This window comes from Dama dama, chromosome 2, assembly GCF_033118175.1.
Source record: "Dama dama isolate Ldn47 chromosome 2, ASM3311817v1, whole genome shotgun sequence".
NCBI classification, from domain to species: Eukaryota; Metazoa; Chordata; class Mammalia; order Artiodactyla; family Cervidae; genus Dama; species Dama dama.
Window position 1 is genome coordinate 3,735,455 of NC_083682.1, and position 22,318 is coordinate 3,757,772.

Genomic DNA, 22,318 nt, shown 5'->3' on the forward strand with positions numbered 1-22,318 from the left:
ATCTCCTTAGCTCACAATAAGGCAGGCAGGGGAGCCCTTTGGGATGGTCACTCTCCTCCATCGGGGCCCTCAGTTTGGAGAAGCAGTTCCAAGGTGCCTGGGCAGGATAGTGGGAACAGATGGGACACTGTTGGGGAGCCCAGTGCAGGGAGGGTGGGAGCGAGAGGGCCCCTGACTGCTTCTCTTGCACGTCCCCACAGTACTCCTTTCTGCACTGTCTGCACTCGTGGAAACCAGCTTCTTGCCGTCACCCGCGGGAGCTCCTGGGGCTGTGAAATCCCCCTGCTCCCCACTCAGAGTCGGGTCAGCTTCTTCCCACCACCTCCTTGTCTGCTCTGTGCATCAGTCGCCATCTCTGACATGAGCTTAAGATGAGAAAAACTCTACACAGCAGAGGCTGCGCTGGCTCCTTAGTCTTCTCAGTGAATATGAAGGCCTTTGTGGCCTGCGCTGGCCTCCGGGGTCCCACCTGCTCCCTGCACCCACAGGCTCCTTCAACAGGCCTGCAGCCTCGCCACGGGGCCTTTGCGCCTGCTATGTCCTCCTGCAGCCTGGGTGAAGGCAGTGGACACAGCGGTTTTCACCTCCGATGGTTTCCCTGGAGCCCAGAACAAACACTTAACTAAATACCGGTCGGTACACGCCCTACACACCAGGCACATCTACCGGGTCTCACACCCCTGCAGTGTGGCAGGCAGCCCCGCCAGGGGTTTGCGGTCACAAGGGCAAGACTGTTTATTGAGAGTCAGCCATGTACATACTGAGTGTTGGCTGAGATTTTGTGCTGGCTGTAAAAGATCCCTATCCCACCCCCATTTTACAGGCGAGGAAGCTGAGGGTTGAATGATGGGATGGGGAAGTGGTAGGGCTGCACTGGAGTCCCCTGGGGGTGTGAAAAGGCACACACGGGCCAACTAGATGGGTGTCCTTGAACGACCTTCCAGGGGCTTGGGCGCTGAGCATCGTATGTTCACGCCTGCTCGTGGGTCACCTGGGGACCACAGTAGGTGTTGGCTTGGCCACCACCCAGGCCAATGGATCCTGGATGAGGGATCAGAGCTGGCCGGTGGCGTGGGGAGGCTGCTGCTATGAAAACTGGGTCCTCTTAGCCATGCAGGCAGAGTGTGCTGTGCGCAGGGCATGAGGCCTCGGTGGAGAAGATGCTTAAAAGGGGCTTCTGATGAGGACCCCAAGCCCCTCTTCAGATCCGAGGTGGTGGTGGGGTGGGAGGGAGGTGGTCAGCACATGCACTTCTTCTAAGAGGAGGTGCTGCAGCTCAGACCCTCACCAGGACCCATCCTCCCTGGTTTCCAACAAGTGTAGAAATGTGATTGGGCAGTGATCAGACACCAGAGGACCCGGTCCGTGGTCCACACAGGAAGAGGAGCCCAGAGGATGGGCCAGGCTCTCCCCTCCTGCCCTGACCCCTGATGCAGTCCTTGGCTCCTCTGCATACCTGCCTCCAGATCTCACAGGCTGGGCCGAACCCCAGGCCCCTGGCTCCAGGAAGCCTTGGTCAAAATGGGATGAAACCCCAGCACCACCCCCCAGCACCTAGTGCTTCCCTGGGCTCGGTGAGCCCTTTCAACACTGATGGAGTCTGATTGCAGCTGCGAGGGCGGCGGGGGAGGCTGCGGGGCCACGCAGGGCAGGCTCAGGCCGGGAGAGGGTTCTGGAAGCGCGCGGGCCTGGAAGCCCACCGCCTGGGCATTAACCCTGCTCTGCTGCCCACGGAGGCTGGCTCTTCTCTCCTGTCACCACCAGACTCCCCACTGGCTTGCAGCCTCGTCTGAGCTAGGAATCCAAGGCCCCAACTCAGAGGATTATGAGGTTCTGAGGGGTCCTCTTCAGATCAAGGGCGGGTCCCCCACTCCCCTTAGTAATGGAGGCTTGTACTGCATTCTATTTGACGGGATCCTCACGGATCTAAATCACACTGACAGGTAAGAGACGCACACCTGGCTGGCTAGTGGTACCCTCCACCCCTCGCCCCTGCCCCCGGCCCACCGCAGCCCACGGAGCACCAGGATACACGGGGCGTGCGGGGCCTGGGGCTGCCTTTCAGCAGGCGACGGCGCAGCCCTCTGTGCGTCTACAGTCTGTCTGTCCCACATCTCAGCACCCCTGCTCCTTATATTTCCAGAACCCAGCTCAAGAGGCTCACGCCTCTTCCAGGCAGTCCCTCCTGACTGCCCTGTTGCAGAGATCCTGACCCTTCCCTCTTCTGCTCTCTCTGTGCAGCTCTGTCTCCTACTAGATGGGGGCTCTGGTGCCCGGGAGCTGGCTCAGCACATGGGTGCCCAAGCCCCGAATCCCCTGCTGGCAAAGGCTCTCCTACACGGGGCTGCGGAGGAGGAGGTAGGCCTGTCCGCTCATCCAGAAACGCCTGTGGAGATGCATTCAGCCACCACTCACCCGCCTCCCACACTGCCTCAAGCCTGAGACGGGTACCAGGCAGGACCTGCATTCTGGAAGAACTCTGGGGAGGCGCCATCTGCCCTGGACTCCAGGTGGCAATGCAGTCCGGGGGTTAAGGGCACAGGCCATGGCGGCTCAGGAGGTGGGTAATCCCAGACAATTCACATCCACTCTGGGTCTTGACTTCCTTATCTGTGAAATGGGCACGTGGCATCCATAGGGGTGCTGAGGGGTGCTGAGAGACGTGTCCCAGGGCCTGGCCGGGCTCAGCTTCCCCAGCAATATCGGGAGAATGGTGGGAGGAAGGCAGACCCCTTGGTCCTCCTCCGCCGAAAGCAACTGCCCTTCCTGAGCCAACAGAGCCCAGCCCCGGGAAAGAGCTCCATTTCTGGGAGAAATCACCCTCCGAGACTCTGAGGGGCTCCTGGCCCGGTTGGATGCATCTATGGTCGTGTGCGTCTGCGACCCGGCACAGCCCCGGGTGCCCAGCAGGTGGAATGAGAGCCGACCGTCCCTCCCATGTGCTTTCCTGGCACACGCCCCTGCGGGTAACCTCAAGGAGAGGGAGGGAGGGTCGGGACCCATCCAAGGTCGCCCCTGCCCCAAAGCAGCACTTGCTTACCCCAGAGGGCCATGAAGATGGAGAAGAAGACGGTGGCAGGGTTGTCGAAGAGGTGGCTGGCGCGGGCGGTGGCGCACGCGGAGCTCATCTTCCAGTAGCTGCAGGTCTTGTCGCAGAGCGGGCACATGGTGATGTTGTGTCTCTGGTCGCACATTTCCATGCTGAAAGAGAGAACAGCCTGAAGTCCCCCAGCCGACGGTCAGGGCCCCCACTGGCCCCCGCGGACCAGCACCTTCTGGAGCCATGCTGTCCTTGCTGGGGGGGACATGGTTCGGCTCGCCGGCGGGCTTCCACCGGGGACCACATCCCTCTTCTCCACCCAAGGCCCCAGCTTGGCATCCCACTCTCTGCCCACCTCACCTTATAGCCTTAGTGACTTTTGAACAGGGTCCCACACTTTAATTTTTCACCCAGCCTGCAACTTCTGTAGGTGGCCCTGGGTGTGGATCCATGTGACTTGCTGTGTGGTGGGACAGGGTCGCGTAAGCGTTCATCTCTGGGGTGGCCCTGGGCAGTGGGACTCACGGCCTGCCCTGGAGCTGCCCCTAGAAGTCGAGGTCCCCAGCAGCCTCCCTCTGAGGACCAGGCACCGTCACAGCTGTGCTAATAGTGAATGCCGTCCAAGTCCTGACGTAACAAGGCCCGGGAGACCCGAAAGAAGAAAGGAGTCAAGACATGAGGATGCTCTGCCCTTCCTGAGCCCTGGCCTCGCACCCAGCACCTGCTCAGTCCCATTCCTGCGGGCTTCAGTCCACCCCTGTGGGGATGCCCTGGGTACCAGCCTGGGGGCCTTGCTGGGCACTCTGGACCCATAAGAAGATGGAGAATTGGTCCACCCAGACATCCTCTTAGGAGGCAGGTCGCTGGGTCAGAAGGAACACACCCACAAGCTGCCTGGGGTTGTGGTCCCACCAGGCCGGGCTCACCCTGGAAATGAGGGGTGGCCCCTGAGCAGGATGGGGCCTTGCTCAGGGCAGGCTTTCACTCTGCTGAGCAAACATGAAGTCTGGGGACTGCGGGGAGCTCTGCGATGCCCAGGGCCCTCCTCCTCAGCCCTGCCAGTTCTCAAACTCTCTCTTACTAATACTGAAAAATGTAGTATTTAAAGGCTCACCAGCCATTGCAGGAGACTGCACCGAGTGTCCACCCAGTCTGGACCAACTATAGGGCTGTTACAATCCCACCTTCACAGAGGAGGAAGCGAGCCCAGAGAGGGGATGTCACTTGTCCAGGGCCACACAGCAGAGTGGGGCTTGAGCCCGGGGCTTTGTCCCTGTCAAGCCCGTCTGTCCCTGCCCCGCTCTCAGCTGCCGCCCAGAGGCCACAGGAGGGCTCCCTGCTGAGGCCAGGAGGCTTGGCTCGGCTCCCTGAGGGGGAGTTTCTGTCCTCTGTGCGCCCGGGGCTGGTCCTTGAGCCTCAGACTCAGTTCCTCCTTCTGGAAGATGTGGTGAGAGGCTGCAAAGGGCCTTTCCAGCTGCGCCCTGCCCTGCCCCTCTCCTCCCTGCTCACTTGGACAAGACGCTGAGTAATAATTAGGCACAGGCAGGAGTGGATTCCCAGGGGTTAGATGGCTTTCTGGGTGAAGTGGGGGGGATGAATGGGGTGACTGCTTTTTGGCTTTTAAGAAAAATTTCTGGATGCACATGAGCTTATGCACAGGATCCTGGCTGGACCACAGCCACCGGGGAGCATTTGCCAAGAGGTTGTGGGGGGCTTCCTCTGGCAGCACTGCAGGCATCCTGCTCAATTCTCTTCTCACAGTGGCTCTCCCCAAACAGTTATTAAAAAATTGTGTACCTGCTGTGTGTGGCAGGCACGGCGCCAGGCATGGTAGATGGAAAGACAGACGGTGGGCAAGGCTATTGCCTCAGAGCATGTGGGGAAGTGTGTGTGTGTGTGTGTGTGTGTGTGTGTGTGTGAGCACGTGTGTGTGCCTGTGTACACATGTATGTTGGGGGGGGTCAGGCACACACAGTTCAGAGGGCAAGAAGGACTTGGGAGCCAGCCAGCTCTGCATGTGAATTCCAGCTCCACTGCTGTGATCTGTGTGGCCTTGGGCAGGTCGTTTGAACTCCTTGGGCCTCAGTTTCCGTATCCATAGAATGGGCATGCTGAGACTACAGAGCTCATTTTTTTTTTTAAAGGGTCACGGCAGTTTACTTAAATTGGGTTTTTTTTGGCCATGCCACATGGCTTGCAGGATCTTAATTCCCCGGCCAGGGATTGAACCCCGGTCCACGGCAGTGAACGCACGCACTCAGTCCTAATCACTGAACTGCCATGGAATCCCCCAAGAGCCCATGTTATTGGGTTGTCAGGAGGCTTAACCAGGGGAATGTACAGGAAGCCCTGGGAATGGCACCGGGGTATTTAATCCATCCTCCCATTCACCATCGCTGCTGTGGGAGGAACGGAGCGACGGCAGCTGCAGTGACCAGAAGGAGGTACAGGCACCGACTCGAGGGGCCCATCTCTGGTCCTCCCTGAGCGTCCTCTCTTCTGGGGCTTCTCCTGAAAGGCAGAGGGGCAGGACACCCACCCATGCCTGACCCCGGCCCCTCTCAGGGGACCAGTGGATGGACACGCCACTATCAGCGTGTGGCCTGGTGCCACTGGGTGGGGGGCCTGGAGCCTGAGGGTGGGAGGGGGCCGGGGAGGCCAGGGCCTGCGTCTCTGCCTGCCCGTGAGCCCCACGGCTGCCCAGTTCTCTGCTCTGCCAGCTTAAACAACGCCAGCCAGACGAAAAGCCTGTTTCTGCTGGTTTTAAACCCTCAGCCTCTCCCTTCACTGCCTTCAGCCAAAATAAAGACGAGCAACAGGCGCCTGCTCTTTGGAGCAAATAGAGGGATGGGCGGTGGGGCAGCATGGTGCGGGGCGCGGGGGCACCGGCCATCCTGCAGACTTGGCCGGGCCAGGCTCCAAGGGGAACACACACCTCACGCTTGGTCCAAGGCGCCAAGCGAGCGGAGGCCAAGGTCAGACGGGGCCCCAGAGTCCCCAGTGAACGCTGTCCGTAACCCTGGCCATGTGACAGCGCTGGCCTGGCCTGGGCCGGGGCTGTCAGCGCCCTTGCGGGAGTGCCTGAGCCTCCTGAGGCAGAGTGTCCAGGCTGAGACCACCAGCCCTGCCCTCCCTCCAGGACCGGGAGGGAGACGGATGGAGCAGTCTCCGAGGGGGGTGCCCCGCCTTCCACTTGCAGGGTCTCTCTCGGACTTTGGAGTGAAGGCCCCTCCTTGTCTGGGCTACTCTGATCCCTGCTTTCATTAAACCCCTGAGTGCAGTGAGCTTGTGTCATCAGCAAACAAAGGGACAAGCTTTCTCCTGCCTGCGCCCAAAATAACCCTGGAGGGGACAGAAGCCAGACTCCTTTAACTTTCTGATTCCGGGTGGGTGGAGTACTTTATTGTCATTTACGTAGATGGTTGCACGGCATCACCGACTAAAAGGACAGGAGTTTGAGCAAACTCTAGGAGATAGTGGTAGACAGGGAAGCCTGGCAGGTTGCAGTCTATGGGGTCGCAAAGAATCGGACACGGCTTAGTGACTGAACAACAACATGTATTCAAACATCCATTGCACAAAACTTCACCCCACGTGGCCTTTCTACACCACTGAGTGGGTCCTAAGGAGCCAGTTTCTTCCCCAGGTCAAAGACTCTTTCATCGGCCCTTTTAAACAGAGCTCTGCTTCAGAGATGCTGGGCTGAGTTGTAAGAAGGGTAACCTGCCCTATGTCCCAAGACTGTCCCGACAGACCGCCCCGGCTCCGGGGAGGCGGGTAGGGCATCTGCCTCTCTAAACCAGCACTTTGCCTGCAGGCACAGTGTTCCTGATGGAAGTTGGGGCTGGCATCCTGAGCTCACATCAGAAACCGCTATCCCTGGGTCGAGATTGGCAAATTCCGGGAACAGTGACCAAAGAGGGGAGATGCTGTCCTCAGACTCCCACTGCCTGAGTCACGCTCTGGCTGCCAGTCTGGGAGAAGAGCTCCCGGCATGAGGCCAGGCCGTCTCTGGGGTCTCGGCCTCCTTCCCAGAGCTCCCCACGCCTGGCCTGCTCCCTGGGGAACAGCAGCAGGGCTATCAGCCCTGCGCTCACGGGCCGGGGTCTGCTGCACCGGGCCAGCCCCTGCAGACCAAGCTGCTGCTGCACGATTTCCCCACATCGTGGGGAGCAGGGGTGTGGTGCAGACAGGGCCCGGCCGGCTGAGTGTGCTGCCCTGAGGTCTCCGAATGGTCCTGCCTCACTTCCTGACCTCACAGGGAAGCAGTGAATTTTCTTGTCATATAATGACTAAGGACTGAATGGGGAAAAAAGCTTCAAAGGACAAAAAGGAGTCGGATATTTATTTTATGTCTTCCTCTCAACAGTAAAACGTTGAGAGCGTGACTGCAAAGGCCGCCCACGGTCTCAGACGGCTATTAAAGCCTTTGGACGGGGCGACTCTGGTCCTGACAGTACCCGGCCTGGCCTGTCTCGGTTTGTAGGGGGATGGTGGTTGCTGAGCGGGGCATGGGGTGTTGGGGTGAGGGGCCCCAGTCCCAGGGAGTTCTGTTCCTGCAGTAAGGGGAACGTGGCTCCTTAGTGAGATGAGGACGTCTTTGGGGAGAGGGGCTGCCCACCTACCTAGGGATGTTGTCATCGACAGTGGCCCATCCGTAGAGGAAAACGATGATACCAACCACGGAGGCTGGGATGAGCATCTGGGTGTAGACGCCCAGCCAGGCGAAGTACAGGCCAATCTTCTCCCCAAAATACTTTCTGCACCGCAGGGCAAAGCCAGATAGAGACATGTTTACTCTCAATCCACACCAGGGGCAAAATTTACACCACGCCCCCTCCCCAGCATGAATAGCTCACACGGGGGCCCCTGGTTCTCCACCAAGCAGAGCGGGGGGAGGGGTGGTTCTGAGCCAGGCTGTCATGTTTTGGGGGGGAGCTCTCTGGTTTCACAGTGCCCACCCCTCCTCTGCTGAGCCCCGAGGATGGGAGCATTTCCACCTGTAATGTCCACGCTGCAGGGCGAGATGCTGCCCGGAGGCAGTCAACTCTGTTCCAGCCTCTTGCAGCCTTAAAACAGTTAAAAACTCAGGCCCTGAGGCACCAATAACTCCATATATTGCGCATCTCTGTCTTCTTCACGGGCTGGGCTCTGATCTATGTGTCCCCACAGGAAAAATGTTGCCTGGTCTGTCTGCCCTGGAAGGGAGGTCTCTCAGGAGAGGACACGGTGTCCAGAGGAGCAATTCTTACAGATTCCCAGGCAGCTCTTTTCTTCCTTTTGACACAGAAAGAAACCCCACCAGATGCCTGAATGGGTCGAGCCAGACTGAATTTAGGGGGAGACTGAACATGACAGATGAGAGCCAGTCCTGCAATGAATCTGAATAAACTGCTTGATCTAAGGCTTGACCAGGCTGCCAGTCCTGCTGGGAGACCTCAGCTCCCCTGCACAAGTTCTTCAAGCTCGAGCAGGGGCCCATGCTCTGCACACTCAGTGCAGTCAAGAGGCACAGGGATGTCTATCCACCCAAGCCTGCTCTCAGAGTCCCCACTTACCTGACCAGGTCGATGGGCTGGTACTTGTAGAAGACCCCGTAACTCGCCCACTCTTCGTACAGGAGCTGGGAAAAAGGAAGTGGTGAGGGCTGGGGAAAAGTAAACTGCTCCCAGGTTCCTTGCCAGAACACAGAGCTGCCAAGGTGCTCAGCTCATGGCTACATCATTCATTCATTCAACAAACTCATATAGAAAGTCAGCCCTGTGCCAGGTACCACGCTGGACACTAGGATGTGAGCTGAACACCACAGACACCCCCCTGAGCCCTGGAGCTCCCATTCTGGTGGAGGAGATGGACATGGAGAAACGGGTCCAAGGTTTCAACTCTGGTACGGGCCTCAAAGAACCCGCAGGCAGTGGTGAGGTCCTCAAGCAAGTACAGACCTATGGTTTTAGGTGGTGGTGGGGATGGGAAAGAAGCTTCTGGCATCATTATGGAATCCTCACTCTTCACTATTTGATTTGGGACTTAAAATGGCCTGCCACTGTCAGACACCTCACTTTCTTTGTTAAAGACAGACCCACCAGGCTTTGGAGCAGAGAAATCCCAGTGGTATGATTTTAACAGATCTCACGAGGTGCAAAAAAGCCGATGTGGATGTCCTGAGACAGGCTGTCTGATTAACGTGGCCGAGTGAGATGAATAAGATCCACAAAACCCACTACGCCCCAGGCTTGGGCAGGATGGTAATGAGCTCGGCCTTGTGGGAATGTATATATTCATATGTCTGTATGAACATGTAGGGTGTCTTAAAGAAGATGCTGGGTTAGGACTGCTGGTTTTAATAAAGAGATCCCATGCATGTGGGTAATTAATGCTCTACCAACCTTAACCCAAAGCCTACGGTGACACTGCTGGCTGGAGGGAAGCTGGCCCCAGCTGGGAACCCAGTGCCTTGGCTGCCCGTCTCTGCTGGCATCAGACGGGGAATAGACAGGAGGCCAGCGTGGGGATGCCTGTGAGGACTCACCAAGGTCCCTGGGTCTCTCCTGTACACTGAAGCTTGATTTTGTCCTTTTCCCTTTTCTTAATATTTAAATTTAAAACTTGTGAGAGTCTCTTACATTCAGATTCTGCTGTGGCCCCAAATACACCAAATACAGCTTTCTCTTTTGTTTTTGAAAAATACAGCCTTTTATATCATCACCCCCAATACCCCATGCTATGGAATGAATGTTTGTATCTCCCCAAACACAAATGTGTTAAAGCCTTAGCCGCCCAATGTGACTGTATTAGGAGGCTACATATTTATGGAAGTAATTAAGGTTAAATGTGGTCATGAGAGCAGGGTTTTGCTCTGACAGGACTTGTTCAGTTGCTAAGTCATGTCTGACTCTGCAACCCTATGGACTGGAGCCTGCCAGGATTCCCTGTCCTTCACTATCTCCCAGAGTTTGCTCAAATTTATGTCCACTGAGTCGGTGATGCTATCTAACCATCTCATCCTCTGTTTCCCCCTTCTCCTTTTGCCTTTGATCTTTCCCAGCATCAGGACTCCACTATGACCTGTCTGTCTTGGGTGGCCCTGTACAGTACGGCTCATAGCTTCATTGAGTTATGCAAGCCCCTTCACCACCGCAGGCTGCGATCCATGAAGGGGATTGGAAAAGACCCTGGCAGGACTTGTGTCCTTATAAGAAGAGGAAGAGACACCAGAGCTGGCTTTCTTCTAGTGCACACATGGAGGAAAGGCTACACGGTGGGAAGGCAGCAGTCTGTAAGTCAGGGAGAGAGCCCTCACCAGAATCCAACCCTGCCGGCACCTGGATCTGGGACTTCCAGCCTCTAGGACCATGAGGGAAAAATGTTTTCTGTTCAAGCCGCCCCATCTGGTACTTTGTTACATCAGCCTGAGTGAGTATATTCTCCTCCACTGACTTGGAAGACCCACAGCTGGTGGGATGGTTTTCCATACACAAAGATCCCTTCAACTGAGCCTCTGAAAATTAAAAATGTGTAAAAGGCTCACTCAGAGGGGTCTAGCTTCCACAGACCAGGGAGTCAGGGGTTCCTAGAAATGAACCTTTAGCAAGTTCAGCAAACTTTCCTTTTTTTTTTTTTTTTTTCATTTTCCATTGCCTCTCTCCTTCTGCAGCTGGAGCATAATACTCAGGAGAGCACAAGCGCTGTATTTCATCAGAAGTCAGCACACAGGGGCAAAACAAGCAGGGAGGAGAATGCAGGGAGGAAAACAACTGAGAACAGCTAAATGCATTCTTAATAAACTACAAGCGAACCTTGCTGTCAAAATCCTGGGTTTCGCCTACTCTGATCTCTCTAAGAGGAGCTTTCTTTGAATTTTAAGTCTTTCTGTAAGTGGCATGAACAGGATGTGTTCAGCATGACTCCAAGTCCTGAAAGACTTAATGGCAAGTCTGGCTGCTGGTGGGGGAACCTTGGTAGCTTCTGCAGAAGGGACTAGGATGCATGGGGTCAACCCCATGTCGGAGGAGAAAGGGTCCAGGAATTAGAGCCATGCTGCCGGGCTGGGACAGTGGCTCTGCTGGGTCGGCAGTGGGTGTCCTGGGCAGATCCTCCCTGCCGAGTCCCACCGTCTCCTTGATACAGGAGGAGCCTGTCCTTCCTCCCAAGTCATGGTGAGGACTCAGACGGGCCCAAGGCTTTGAAAGTGGAGTGCTGGGGGCTCGTTACGTGTCATCTGTCTGATTATGCAGAAAAGGAGGAAAAGCCTACAGTTTTACTCTCTAAAGGGAGAGGTCTGAGCCAGCAAACTCTGATAAGATGGCACAGCACCTCTGGAGAAACAAAGCAGCCGTCACTGAAGGCAGCTTCCTCCCCTCAGCTGAAATTTACACCCTAGACACACTGGAGGTGGATCAGAGGGAGAGATGAGACAGACCCTGGGATGGAAAGGGGGAGGCACAGAAGGACCCACTTGAAGGCTGGGCCTTGTCACACTGGTCACCCTGTTCCCGGGCCTGCCCAGTGGGACTGGTCGCAGCAGGACAGCCATCACCCACCAGTAGACATGACAGAGGAGGGTACAGCCCAGCTTTCTACATAAACCATTTTATCTCGGTGGACTTTTCTTCCTGCCAAGAAGAGAACATCAATCACCCTGCAGCTGTCAGCACAAGGAAATCAAACATCAGATTTCCTGGCTAGGGTTGGCAGAGCTCTGTGGAGCCCTTTGGCCTGTGAGCAGGTGGGAGATGTCTGGGGCCCTGGGGCAGGCTGGCTGGGGGGCTGATGACTCTGGTCACGGTGACCCTGGAACCTTCCAGCACCTGCCCTCAAAGAGATCTTGGTTCCACCCACTGGCATCTCTCCGGCCCAGACCTCCCACCGGGGCCCACATGGCTTGGGGGAGGGGACGGGGGGGTGCCGTCATAGCACTGAGGTGGTCCGTAGTGACTGTACATGGACTTGCCCCTTGCTATCTCCCTCTGGGATGGAGGCACCAGGAGGGCCAGGTCTGTCTGGTCTGTGTCATCCCCAGCTTCTCAAACTGGGCACATGGTGTTTCCAGCAAGCAATTGCTGAACGAATGGGTGAATAAATGAATTACCGGTCAGGGCCCTGTGGCTCTCAGCACAGCACACTGGAGGTCACTTCAGTCCACACCTGGAGTGACCCTCCCACCCCCGATCCTGGAGGAGGGAGCTCTTGGCCTCAAGGCCCCACGGGTTTGCGGTCCAGTGATCAGGCCAAGAGCTATGGCCGTGCTCGGCCCAGCTCCGGCCCGCCTCCCGTGAAACACTCCTCTTGTGCCCTGCTCTGTCAGACCAGCACAGGAAAATGGCCTTGGCTTGGCTCGCCCCACTTTCTGTCCTGTGTCCTCTGGCACGTGGGGCTCCTGCCACTGACAGGATGCCACAGATTTTTTCATTGCAAAAGCAAAATACTCAGAACCAGATCACTTAGGGTGAAGTGATCATGGGAGAATGAGTTCTCTGAGCTGAGACCCAAACATGTGTCTGGGGCATTTCCTCTTCCTCCCTTCCGTCTTTCCTTCCTTCCACTCATCCACCACTACTCATCATCTATCCCTCCTTCCCATCCCTCATCCATCCACCCATCCATTTGTCCACCTGTCCATCCACCTACCTGTTCATCCACCTGTCAATCCATCTGTCACCCACCCATCATCCATCCACTCACCCAGTATTCTCAGGCCTTGTATTTGTTGCTGGGACATAAAATTAAATAGGGAGAGGTGGGTGGAGGGCAGGCAGCATTCCAGGCAGAGAACACGGCTAGGTCTGGATAAACCTGGAGCTGTCTGCTGGGCTGGCACACAGCGGTGCCAAATAGTTCATAAGTAATAACTGAATATCATAGTCTTGGCACTGATGTGGCCATCAGTCGAGTCTCCTATGATTAGAATGGCAGTCAGTGAGGCTGGAGCGTGGGGAGGAAGGTGGGAGACTGGGGTGGAGGGCCTGGGACCTGGAGGCTGAATGGCCAGAAGGGGTGGCAGGGAGTGGCAGGGGCTGCAGAGGGATGTAGGAGGCTGGGCTCTGAGGCCAGGGTTGGTGCAGGGCAGGCCCGTGGACCGGATGGGGGAGATCTACAAGTCACGGACTCTCAGACGAATGCCAGATGTTCCACTAAAAATAACCAAATATGTAATTTTTGTGCTAAATCAGATAGCATCTTCAGTTGGATTCCTGGGCGGGCGGGCGAGTTGTATCAAGTACCAGAGATTTAAAAGCACGTATTGGGGGCTGGAGGGAGGTGGCAGCGGAGAGCATTTCACATACAGAGGCTCGGGGCCCTGGTGACTGGGGACAAGGCCCCCATTGTGAGGTTCTCAGGGAAGCGTCTCCACCGTCATCTCCACCGTCATCTCAGCAGGATCCACTCTCTGGGAGCAAGAGGCAGGGCAAGGGGGGTGGCTGAAGGAATGCAGGGTGGGGTGGCTCCCTGAGGTGAGGGGGGCCTGGGCTTGCTGGGGAGATGGGAGGAGTTCACGTAGAAGCAGAGAGAGTGTTAGCTGCTCAGCCGTGTCTGACTCTTGTGACCCCTTGGACTGTGGCCTGCCAGGCTCCTCTGTCCATGGGATTCTCCAGGTCAGAATACTGGAGTGGGTTGCCATGCCCTCCTCCAGGGGATCTTCCCAACCCAGGGGCTGAACCAGGGTCTCCCTCATTGCAGGCAGATTCTTTAACTGTCTGAGCCACCAGGGAAGCCATGTAGAGGCAGGGAGGCTGGTATCTGGGAGTAGGCAAGCGAGACAAGGAGAAGAAATAGCTGCGGCGGTGCAGGAGCGGACTGTCCTGAGAGCACAGGTGGGTGGGATTAGGAACCAGTGAAGCAGAAAGGGTCACTCGGTCTTTCCCAATGTGTGTCCCACAGAACACTAGCTCCATAACTTCCCTATTAAAAAGGGTTCCAGGACAGGTAAGTTTGAGAAGCACTGGCTTGACCACCATCCATGGTGTCCCCTACAGTGCTGCTAGGGGCAGGGGCACTCCAGGTGGCTGGCCTTATTGTTCCCAAACTCATTTCCCCGGAAGCTGGGGTGATTAGGCTAAATGTCAGCAAAGAACCGTGGAGGTTCTGGCTGCTCCAGTGAGATACAGTCGGTGCATGAAGGAAGGGCGGGGCGAAAGGGCAGGCTCGGGGCACTTCCCTTCCCCTCACACGCTCGGACGACCTGCCAAAGATGCTTCTGAGGATCAGAGCTCCCTGATGGCTCAGTGGTAAAGAATTCACCTGCAGTGCAAGAGCTGCAGGAGACCGGGGTTCAATCCCTGGTTTGGGAAGATCCCCTGGAGGAGGGCATGGCAACCCACTCCAGTATTCTTGCCTGGAGAATCCCATGGACAGGGGAGCTTGGCGGGCTCCAGTCCGTAGGGTGGCAATGAGTCAAATATGACTGAAGCGACTTAGCACGCACACAGCATGAGGAATAGTCCACCAAGGCGACTTCACCCACCTTCTCCACCAGCTGTGGGACTGTGACTCTGGGACCCCTGCACCCCTGCCCCTTGCTGGCCCCAAGGCCCCTGACCCCAAGGAGCGGGCTCCCGGGTCTGCACACTTACCTTCCTGTCATTGAACTCCACGTTATCCCCTTCGTAGTCTCCCTGGAAAGAGAGAAAGGCTCTTACTCTCCTGTGACCTTTCCACAAGGCAGGTGGGCTCATACCAGGAGAGAACCTCGTACAGTGCACAAGGGTGCCCAGATCCCCTCCTCCTGTGATAACACGTGCCGTGAGCCCCGGGCTATCCTGCCAGCCCTCCCTCCACTCCCAGAAAGCCTGAAGTGCCTTCCCCTCGATGTAGACCCAGGAAGGGCAAGCAGTCAGTCCCTTGGAACAGGTGACACAGAGGAAAGGGGCTTCGGGGGCTGGAGGGGTGGTCAGTGAACATCCCATCCTGCCAGGGGCGTCCTGCTGTCTTGTCTCAGACCCCATCTGGGAGGTGTCCCTCTCCCTCTCAAGAAGGATGCCCCCCTCACCCAAGGAGGATGCACCTCAAGGTGACCCTCTCCCTCTAAGTGTCCCAGGAAGGATGCTGAGTTAGATTGGTGAGGCCAATGTCCTCATCCTACAGATGGCAACATCGGAGCTCAGAGGAACACACTGACTTCCCTGGGAGAGACGCGAGATCTGGTCAGACCTGGGACTTGGATCCCGGTCTCCAATCCCAGCAGAAAAGAAGGAAGGCCTAAAAGTCAAAAGGGAGCCCAGCTTCCCAGACAGGTGACAAAGACAAATAGAAGTGTGGGAGAGGCTGGGCCAAGGGGGTCTGCCTGGTGCCTGCTCCACTCACCAGCTCCTTCCACGAGCCCCACCAGCCCAGCCAGCGCCCTCCAGTGGTGAGAATGTGATCACCAGACAGACCACTAACGCCCGTGGTCTCTGAATGAAGATGCTCTGGGAGCAGTTTAACCCAGTTCCCCTCAGTCTTTAGGCACCCCCTGACCCCCGCCTGCCTCAACCTTTATGCCTCTGCAGTGCTTTCCCTCTTGGCTGAGATGGCCCCATGACTCCAGGAGCACCTCATTTCCACAGAGGTCAGTTTGTTGGTGACCTGGAAGGGGGCAGTTGCCAACCAGGAAGGAAACCAAAAAGCTGTCCAGCAGCAGCTGTAATGCCAAGTCCTTCTCCGGAGTTGAACGCCAGTTATGGATCGGAAGGCTCTTCCTCCATCCTCCATGCACAGTCATAACTGGTTGTTGTCTGGTTGGCCATGACCCAGAGCCTGGTCTGATGGATGGATGCTCTTGCTGAATGAATGGACAAGTGAGGCCCTGGAGGGGGTGGGGTGCCCCGGGCCACATACTGAGATGCGATCTAGCACAGCTCAGCGGTAAGAGGCTGATGGTGAGAGCCATACACGCACAGGAGGAGTCTGCCTTCTGCCAGAGGCTAAGGTGCAGCTTCAGCACAGCCAGCATCCTCTATTTAAGGCATGGGGTCCAGGGGCTCCATTCAGAAGGATTTATCGGCCCAAATACTTGAACGTCAGCTTCAGTACTTAATGGTGTGCGTGTCCATCAGCTGCACGGAAAATTCATGGACGGAAAATCTCATATTCCCTGGAGATGACCGAGGTCCATCATCTGGCTGGAAAGAACCCTGGAAGCAGAGCCAGCATCTGGGCTCTGCCCCTTGGCTGTGTGCCGCTGGGCAAGTGGAAGAGCAGCTGCAGTCTCAGTTTCCCCATCTGTAAAGTGGGAACAGTCCCCACATGATGGGCTTCCCTACTGCCCTGTCAGGTGCAAAGATGATGATGCAAGAGGAATTTCCAAGATACGGAGCTTGGAAATGCTTTGTGTGGGCCCGTGGATTAGACAGTCTTGTACTCGTTGCTTTAAACTACAGTGAGAATCCATTTCTAAGACAAATGTAGCAGCCAAGCCTGAGAAGAGGAGGTGCATCGGGCTCCAGGGAAGGTGGAGGTGGTTGTGCAGCAGGGGGTGGAATAGCCTGTCAACCACATCTGTCTTCTGGCCCCAGCTCCCTGACAGGGGTGCTGTGTGACCTTGGGCAAGTTACTTAATCTATCTGAGCCTTCGGGTCGGCACCAGATTAAGTGAGATAAAGCTCCTACTAAACATGGTTCTTTGCATATAGTTAAGTGCTCAGAAACATTGATTTCTCCCCTTTCCCTTTTGAGACTTAAAGGGCTGAATCAAGCAGGCAGGGAGGCCCTGAAATGTTTTGGCTTCTGTCCCTGACCTCTTGGTAGGGGTGACCAGCTAGAAGGCCATGCAGGGCTGTGTTCCTGGTGCCCGTGGGGCTGAGCAAACCCAAGAGGCAGCAGTGGGGTGGATGAGTGAGGCCCATTCCTGGGAGGAGCCAGGAGCTCCAGCCAGGACCTGTGGTCTGAGCCTGGTCCTGGAAACATTTATCCAGCAATAGGTCAATTGTCAAGACCACCTGACTTCATCCCACACCACATTTACTGAGTACGTAGGAGGCGCCACACACAAAACGAATGACGGGCAAATAGTGTTTTCTTAGTGGAACAGAGAGCAGGCAGGCCCAGAGAGGAAGGGAGGACTCAGCCGTGCGGGGGAGGGGAAAAGGCAGGCTCCAGGCCACTGCTCTATCTGCCCTGGGCGAAGGTCCAGGCAGAGAAGGTGGAAGAGCATCGCAGGCAGAAGGAACAGCAGGAACAGAGGCACAGAGATGGGAAAGTGGGATGGGCTGATCCCCAGCCCCCCCAGTGAGTGACAAGGAGCGGCGGCAGGTCAGCTAAGCATCCTTCCCTCTGGGTCAGCAGTCCCGGTGGATGGCTCTTTGCTGTCTGACCCCCCTCTGTTTGTTCAGCCCAGTGTTGCACTGAAAGCCCTCCCATTTCTGTATTCCCATCAACACCCTCTGCAGCCCTGGCAACTGGACAGGGTGGGCATTATTCCCAACTTGCAGATGGGGCTGCCTCCAGTCAAGGCCGCAGAGGAGGGAGTGATCACGACTAGAATCTGGGTCCTTGGACCCCCAGGCCTGCCCCTCTTCTCTCCTAGACTCTGCAGTAACACACATTTGTAAAGTTCCAGAGATCCTCCGTCCGGGGTTCCCACACTGCTTAGGCCCCACGGCCCATCCCCAGTGCCCTGCTGAACTCTAGTCCTTGTTTCCATGGAGATAATAAGAAGAGAATCCTCTTTCTCTCCATTGAGAGCCAAGACAATGCGGCTGTGGCCACAGGCTATATTTGTCAGGGGGTACCAGTGGGATTTGGAGATGCAGCTCAGGAAACTGGCCACTGGCTCTGCAGAAGCAGATACATGAAGAGCTCTGCCCAATCTGCCAGAGCCCAGCGGGGCAGCGGGCGGGGACAGGGAGGCTGAGCCAGCGCACAGTTCTTGTGGAGCAGCTGGCCTGAAGTTCAGATACACCTGGGGCGCTGCCACAGCGCCCTTGTCCTGGAGGAACGGTTCAGTGAGAAAAGATGGCTCTGTGTGTAAGTCTGGTCCCACCTGGGGGAACCAGGAAGGGCTGTGAGCCAGTGACGTTTTTACAGGAGTGCCAAAGCAGAAAGCCTGGACTGCAGGATGACGAGAGCTCCCCGGGGGAGCTCTGGTGTGGTGTGACCCTGGGGACCTGGGGACTCAAATGACATGCAGAGTTGGACAGTGTGGGTCAAAGGTTACTTACATCGTGCAGGGGGTAGGCCGCCGAGTAGACACCATTGGCCAGCAGGCTCGTGATGCCTTGAAAATAAAGGCAGAGAGAGGATTACGGACCAATCACGTCTCCTGCGGCTCTGGGTTCAATCAGAGAGGTCCCAGGACTGTCTCAATCATTGAGAATTTTCCCAAAGTGAGCCACACCTGGCTGCACAGAGCCCGGCCACCTTTCTGGGGTTTCCTCCCCGGGTTCGACTGGGAGATGATAAAAACATGCTCTGTTGGCAGAATTAGAAAGACAGAGAGGAAACCCCAAGAGGAAGTGACACCTGGGAGGAAGGAGGGACCCCCAAACCTGCGATTCACCAGCTACCCCCACCTGCTTGAGGGCAAGCCTGCAGATGAATGAGGGAAGTGGAATGTAAGTGGTTAGAGAAGCTGAATCATGAGAAAAATATGGATGGGAAAATTGATGGTGTCAGAAAACACACATACAATTTGGAATTAGATTTTAGGTTGATTGGAAAAGCCGAAGAGGAGGCCTGCGGGCCCCACGCGGGGCAGAGGCACTTACCGTATCTATCACACTTGCGCCTCTTATTTAAAAGGGCAGAGTCCTTCTTTCTTCCCTCTCCTTGCCCTGTTTATACATCCGGCTATTAGTTATACACGAATGAGGCCCCAAGGATCAAAGCTGTGTCTGGGGGGCAAGGTGCTCATTTTTGCTGTCCAGTGCTCCTGGGAGGCAGTGGAATGATGGCCGGGTCCTAGTTTGTTGCTCAACGCCCCGCACTGGGAGCAGAATAAACATAACCACACCTGCACCTCTCAGAGTCCAGAGGTGTGGACTCAGGTGCCCGGCCCCAAAGTAAGGGGGTAAGGCAGAGCCTGGCTGTGCACAGGGCCTGGGGTTCTTGGAGATCTGATCTGGGGAGCTAGAGCTGCCCAGGAGTTTCCACGAATCCCTTCGCTGGTCACAGAACCCTCCACCTGGCCCAAGAGCCTTTCTAGGCAGTAAGTGGGTCAGACATTTCAGTGGCTTGGTTGTCCCACTTGTGACTACTTTGCTCTGGCATGGATGGGAAAGTCCCTCTGTGAAATCCACTTAGAAATAGATCATCTCTTCAGTTAGTGATCTGGGGTGATCAGGGCACCTGAGGACGCTTAGAAACCCAAAGCAGAGTGAGGTGGGGGCATGTGGCCAAAATCCCCTGGCTGGAAAGTTCAGCTACAATAAAACGTGAAGGAGGGGCCTGATTCAGGTTCATTGGCTCCTTATCGTCCCCAGAACTCTCTCAACACTGTGCTGCCACAGGGCCTTTGCACAGGCCGTGCTCTCTATCTGGAAGACCCACCCCTCTAACACCACCTCATCAGAAAGACCACTGATCACTGATTCTAAATCCCCCCTTACTCCCTATCCCCTTCAACCTGCAAGACTATGTTGCGGTTTACCTGGTTCTCTCTGATCTGTCTCCTTCCTCCAGAGCAGAAACTCCCTGAGGGTGGGGTCCTACCTGGCACAGGGGTTAGTGGGTGACAGACCCCATCTATGAATCTGGAGGTCAGAAGGGCTTTCAGATAAGGTGCCAGTGTGGAATGGGGAGCAGAGAAGGACCATCTGTCTGCTCTGTCACTGTTGCTGGGAATCAGCCCCGCCATGGAACTTGCCAGAAGACAGAGACAGCTACCCCCACCCCCCCACCAGGATGGCCTGGTGTGGGGTCAGCTCTGACTGAGAAGTGCCCAATCCTGAACTCTTTGCAAACCTTCACAGCAACTACACAAATCTTCACCAACAGGGACCCCATGCATTTAGTCACGTCATGTCTGACTCTGCGACCCTATGGACTGTAGCCTGCCAGGGCTACAATCCATATAGGGACCCTACAGGGAGACTGAGGTCAGAGACGCATCGCTGGGGCTAGACCCATGCTTCTCCCACCTCTGGTGGCCTGGGTCACCCTGGAGGATCTCGCTCCATTGGCGGCTAGGCTATGGGGTCAGTTTTCCTGGCTTCCTCTTGACTCCCGAATTGCCCCCTGCCCAGTGACTTAGGACACAGGTTTAGAGATTTCAGTCCCACAGTGCCCTGTGACCATTGGCCTCACTAGGCAGGGGACATGCAGCCCACCTGACCCTGGAGGCGGCATCCTCTCCCCCTCCCCCGCATCCTGGGCCTGCCCCAGGCTTCAGCTGAGAGCATCTCACTCTCTCTCCTGCACCCACCCCACAGGAAGCCAATAGGGAAGGGGGTCTCCCCTGGTGTACAGGCTCTTACCAGACCCTCCCTGCACCCTTGAACCCCAGCCACGAAACTTCAGATGCTTCTAGAGCATGAAAGACTGTGCTGTGAGCTTAGCTCTCAGCAGTTGCTTCTCCAGGAGAAGCAAGGAAAGGCTGGGGAAAGGCGTCCCTTTGTCCTGAAATGATTTGCTGTATTAAATTCAGCCCACGCTGTGGGCAAAGGACCCCCTTGGGGAGGGGGTTCCCTTCTGCATGCTTTGATCAGAAAGGTTTTGCACCTGTGGTTGTGATGTCCTGTAAACTGGTACCCGAGGAGCCCAGCGGCAATGGTTTTGCGGCAGGTTCCGCATCTGGGCGCCCCTTCCAGCAGGGCCACGGCCCAGGGTGGGAGGCGGGGGAGGCACCTTCCAGGCTGCATGTGTGTCTGGCTACTGGCCGAGGACAGTGCCCCCACGGGAACCCTAACGACCTCCCCTTGGACTCAGAGGGTCAAGAGCAGGGTGAGGCCCCTTGGTGGCCCCTCCAGTTTCCTGCAGGCAGGATTCACTGCTTCTGTTGGGAGAGGCACCTTAGGCCACCGCCGATGCCTCCAGCCAGAGACCAGGATCCTTTGGTGCTTAAAGGGCCGTAAAACTGCCTTGCAGTTCTGGAACGGCTCTCCTGCCTTGAAACGGTTACACAGGCTTAAATCAAAACCCTCTGGAAAGCCCCAACCCAGCCGCCCAGCTCCCATGGAGAAGATGGGGAGGAAGATCACACAGCAAGACAAGTGCTGACCTCAAGCCCCAAGCACGCCCTTACCCATGCTGTACTTGGCCTTGGTACACGTTGTTCTCTTCAGGATTTCATAGACCTGTGGTGGAGATAGGGGCGGGGGCCGCAGTTACTCCATTGAGGGTGGCCGGGAAGGGAGGTGGTGACTGTGACCAGCCTCCCGCATCCCCCTAGGATGGTGTCAGGACAAGGTCACCTTGAAAGGCCCTTGCCGAGTTGGCACCCAGGGATATGGGCGTCCAGTGCACGGCGTGTTTCTGCCCCTCTGGCTGAGAGGTGAGCTGGAATTCAGAGGTGTGAGGGCCCTGCCCACAGGACCACTCCCTGATGAGGCCCTGGATGTTCTAGAAACTCAAACTCCTTTCAGTTCAGTTCAGTCGCTCAGTCGTGTCCGACTCTTTGCAGACCCCATGGACTGCAGCACGCCAGGCTTCCCTGTCCATCACCAACTCCTGGAGATTGCTCAAACTCACATCCATCAAGTCAGTGATGCCATCCAACCATCTTTACTAACAAATTACTTCACTTCGATCCTTGGGAGCCCAGGCCTGGGGGTCTGCCTGTCTGCATTTGAGTCCTTGAAGCTGTGGGGTCTTGGGCCAGCTACCTCGTGCCCTGAACCTCAGTTTCCCCATCTGCAGAATGAGATGAAAAGAATCGACCCTGCACTGTAGGTGTTCGGGTCATAGCACTCCAACCCCTGAGACCCCCGAGGTCCCCTGCCTCCCAGTGCCCCTCAGGCCCTGAGCTGTCTGACTTCTGTTCACCTGCCTGGCTCTATCCCAGCAACCCGGCCTCCTGTCTGCCCCTCACTCACTGGCCCTCTCCTGGGACCCCAGGGTCTGCACCCTGGCCATTCCTCTCACCAGAAACACTTGTCCCCCAAGAGCTAAGTGGCTGCAGGACCACCTTAACAAACAGGCAACCAAGAAGCCATGGTCCCCACTGCTCTGCCTTCTAATTTTGCTCTCACTCTCCCTTTCTGGCCGCGCCTCGTAGCTTGCAGGATCTCAGTTCCTCGACCAGGGATTGAACCCTGGCCCCAGCAGTGAAAGTTGGCTTACTAACCACTGGATTGCCAGAGAGTTCCCTAACTCTACTCTCTAATCCTGGATCCCTCCACACTTGCCAAGTATCAACGTGCCTGTTGC

At 56.4% G+C, this 22,318-nt stretch overlaps 1 protein-coding gene across 1 annotated transcript in view; it reads right to left on the minus strand.

Annotated features, from left to right (window-relative positions):
- The window catches only part of ANO1 (anoctamin 1), a 168,849-nt gene that overhangs the window by 44,671 nt on the left and 101,860 nt on the right, over positions 1-22,318 (minus strand). The window contains exons 7-13 of the mRNA XM_061161710.1: positions 21,195-21,246; positions 18,721-18,786; positions 18,175-18,230; positions 14,611-14,652; positions 8,599-8,663; positions 7,666-7,800; positions 3,041-3,201 (exon numbers count right to left, since the gene is read on the minus strand). Of these exons, the coding sequence (XP_061017693.1) occupies positions 3,041-3,201; positions 7,666-7,800; positions 8,599-8,663; positions 14,611-14,652; positions 18,175-18,230; positions 18,721-18,786; positions 21,195-21,246 (577 nt within the window). The remainder of the gene's footprint in view (positions 1-3,040; positions 3,202-7,665; positions 7,801-8,598; positions 8,664-14,610; positions 14,653-18,174; positions 18,231-18,720; positions 18,787-21,194; positions 21,247-22,318) is intronic.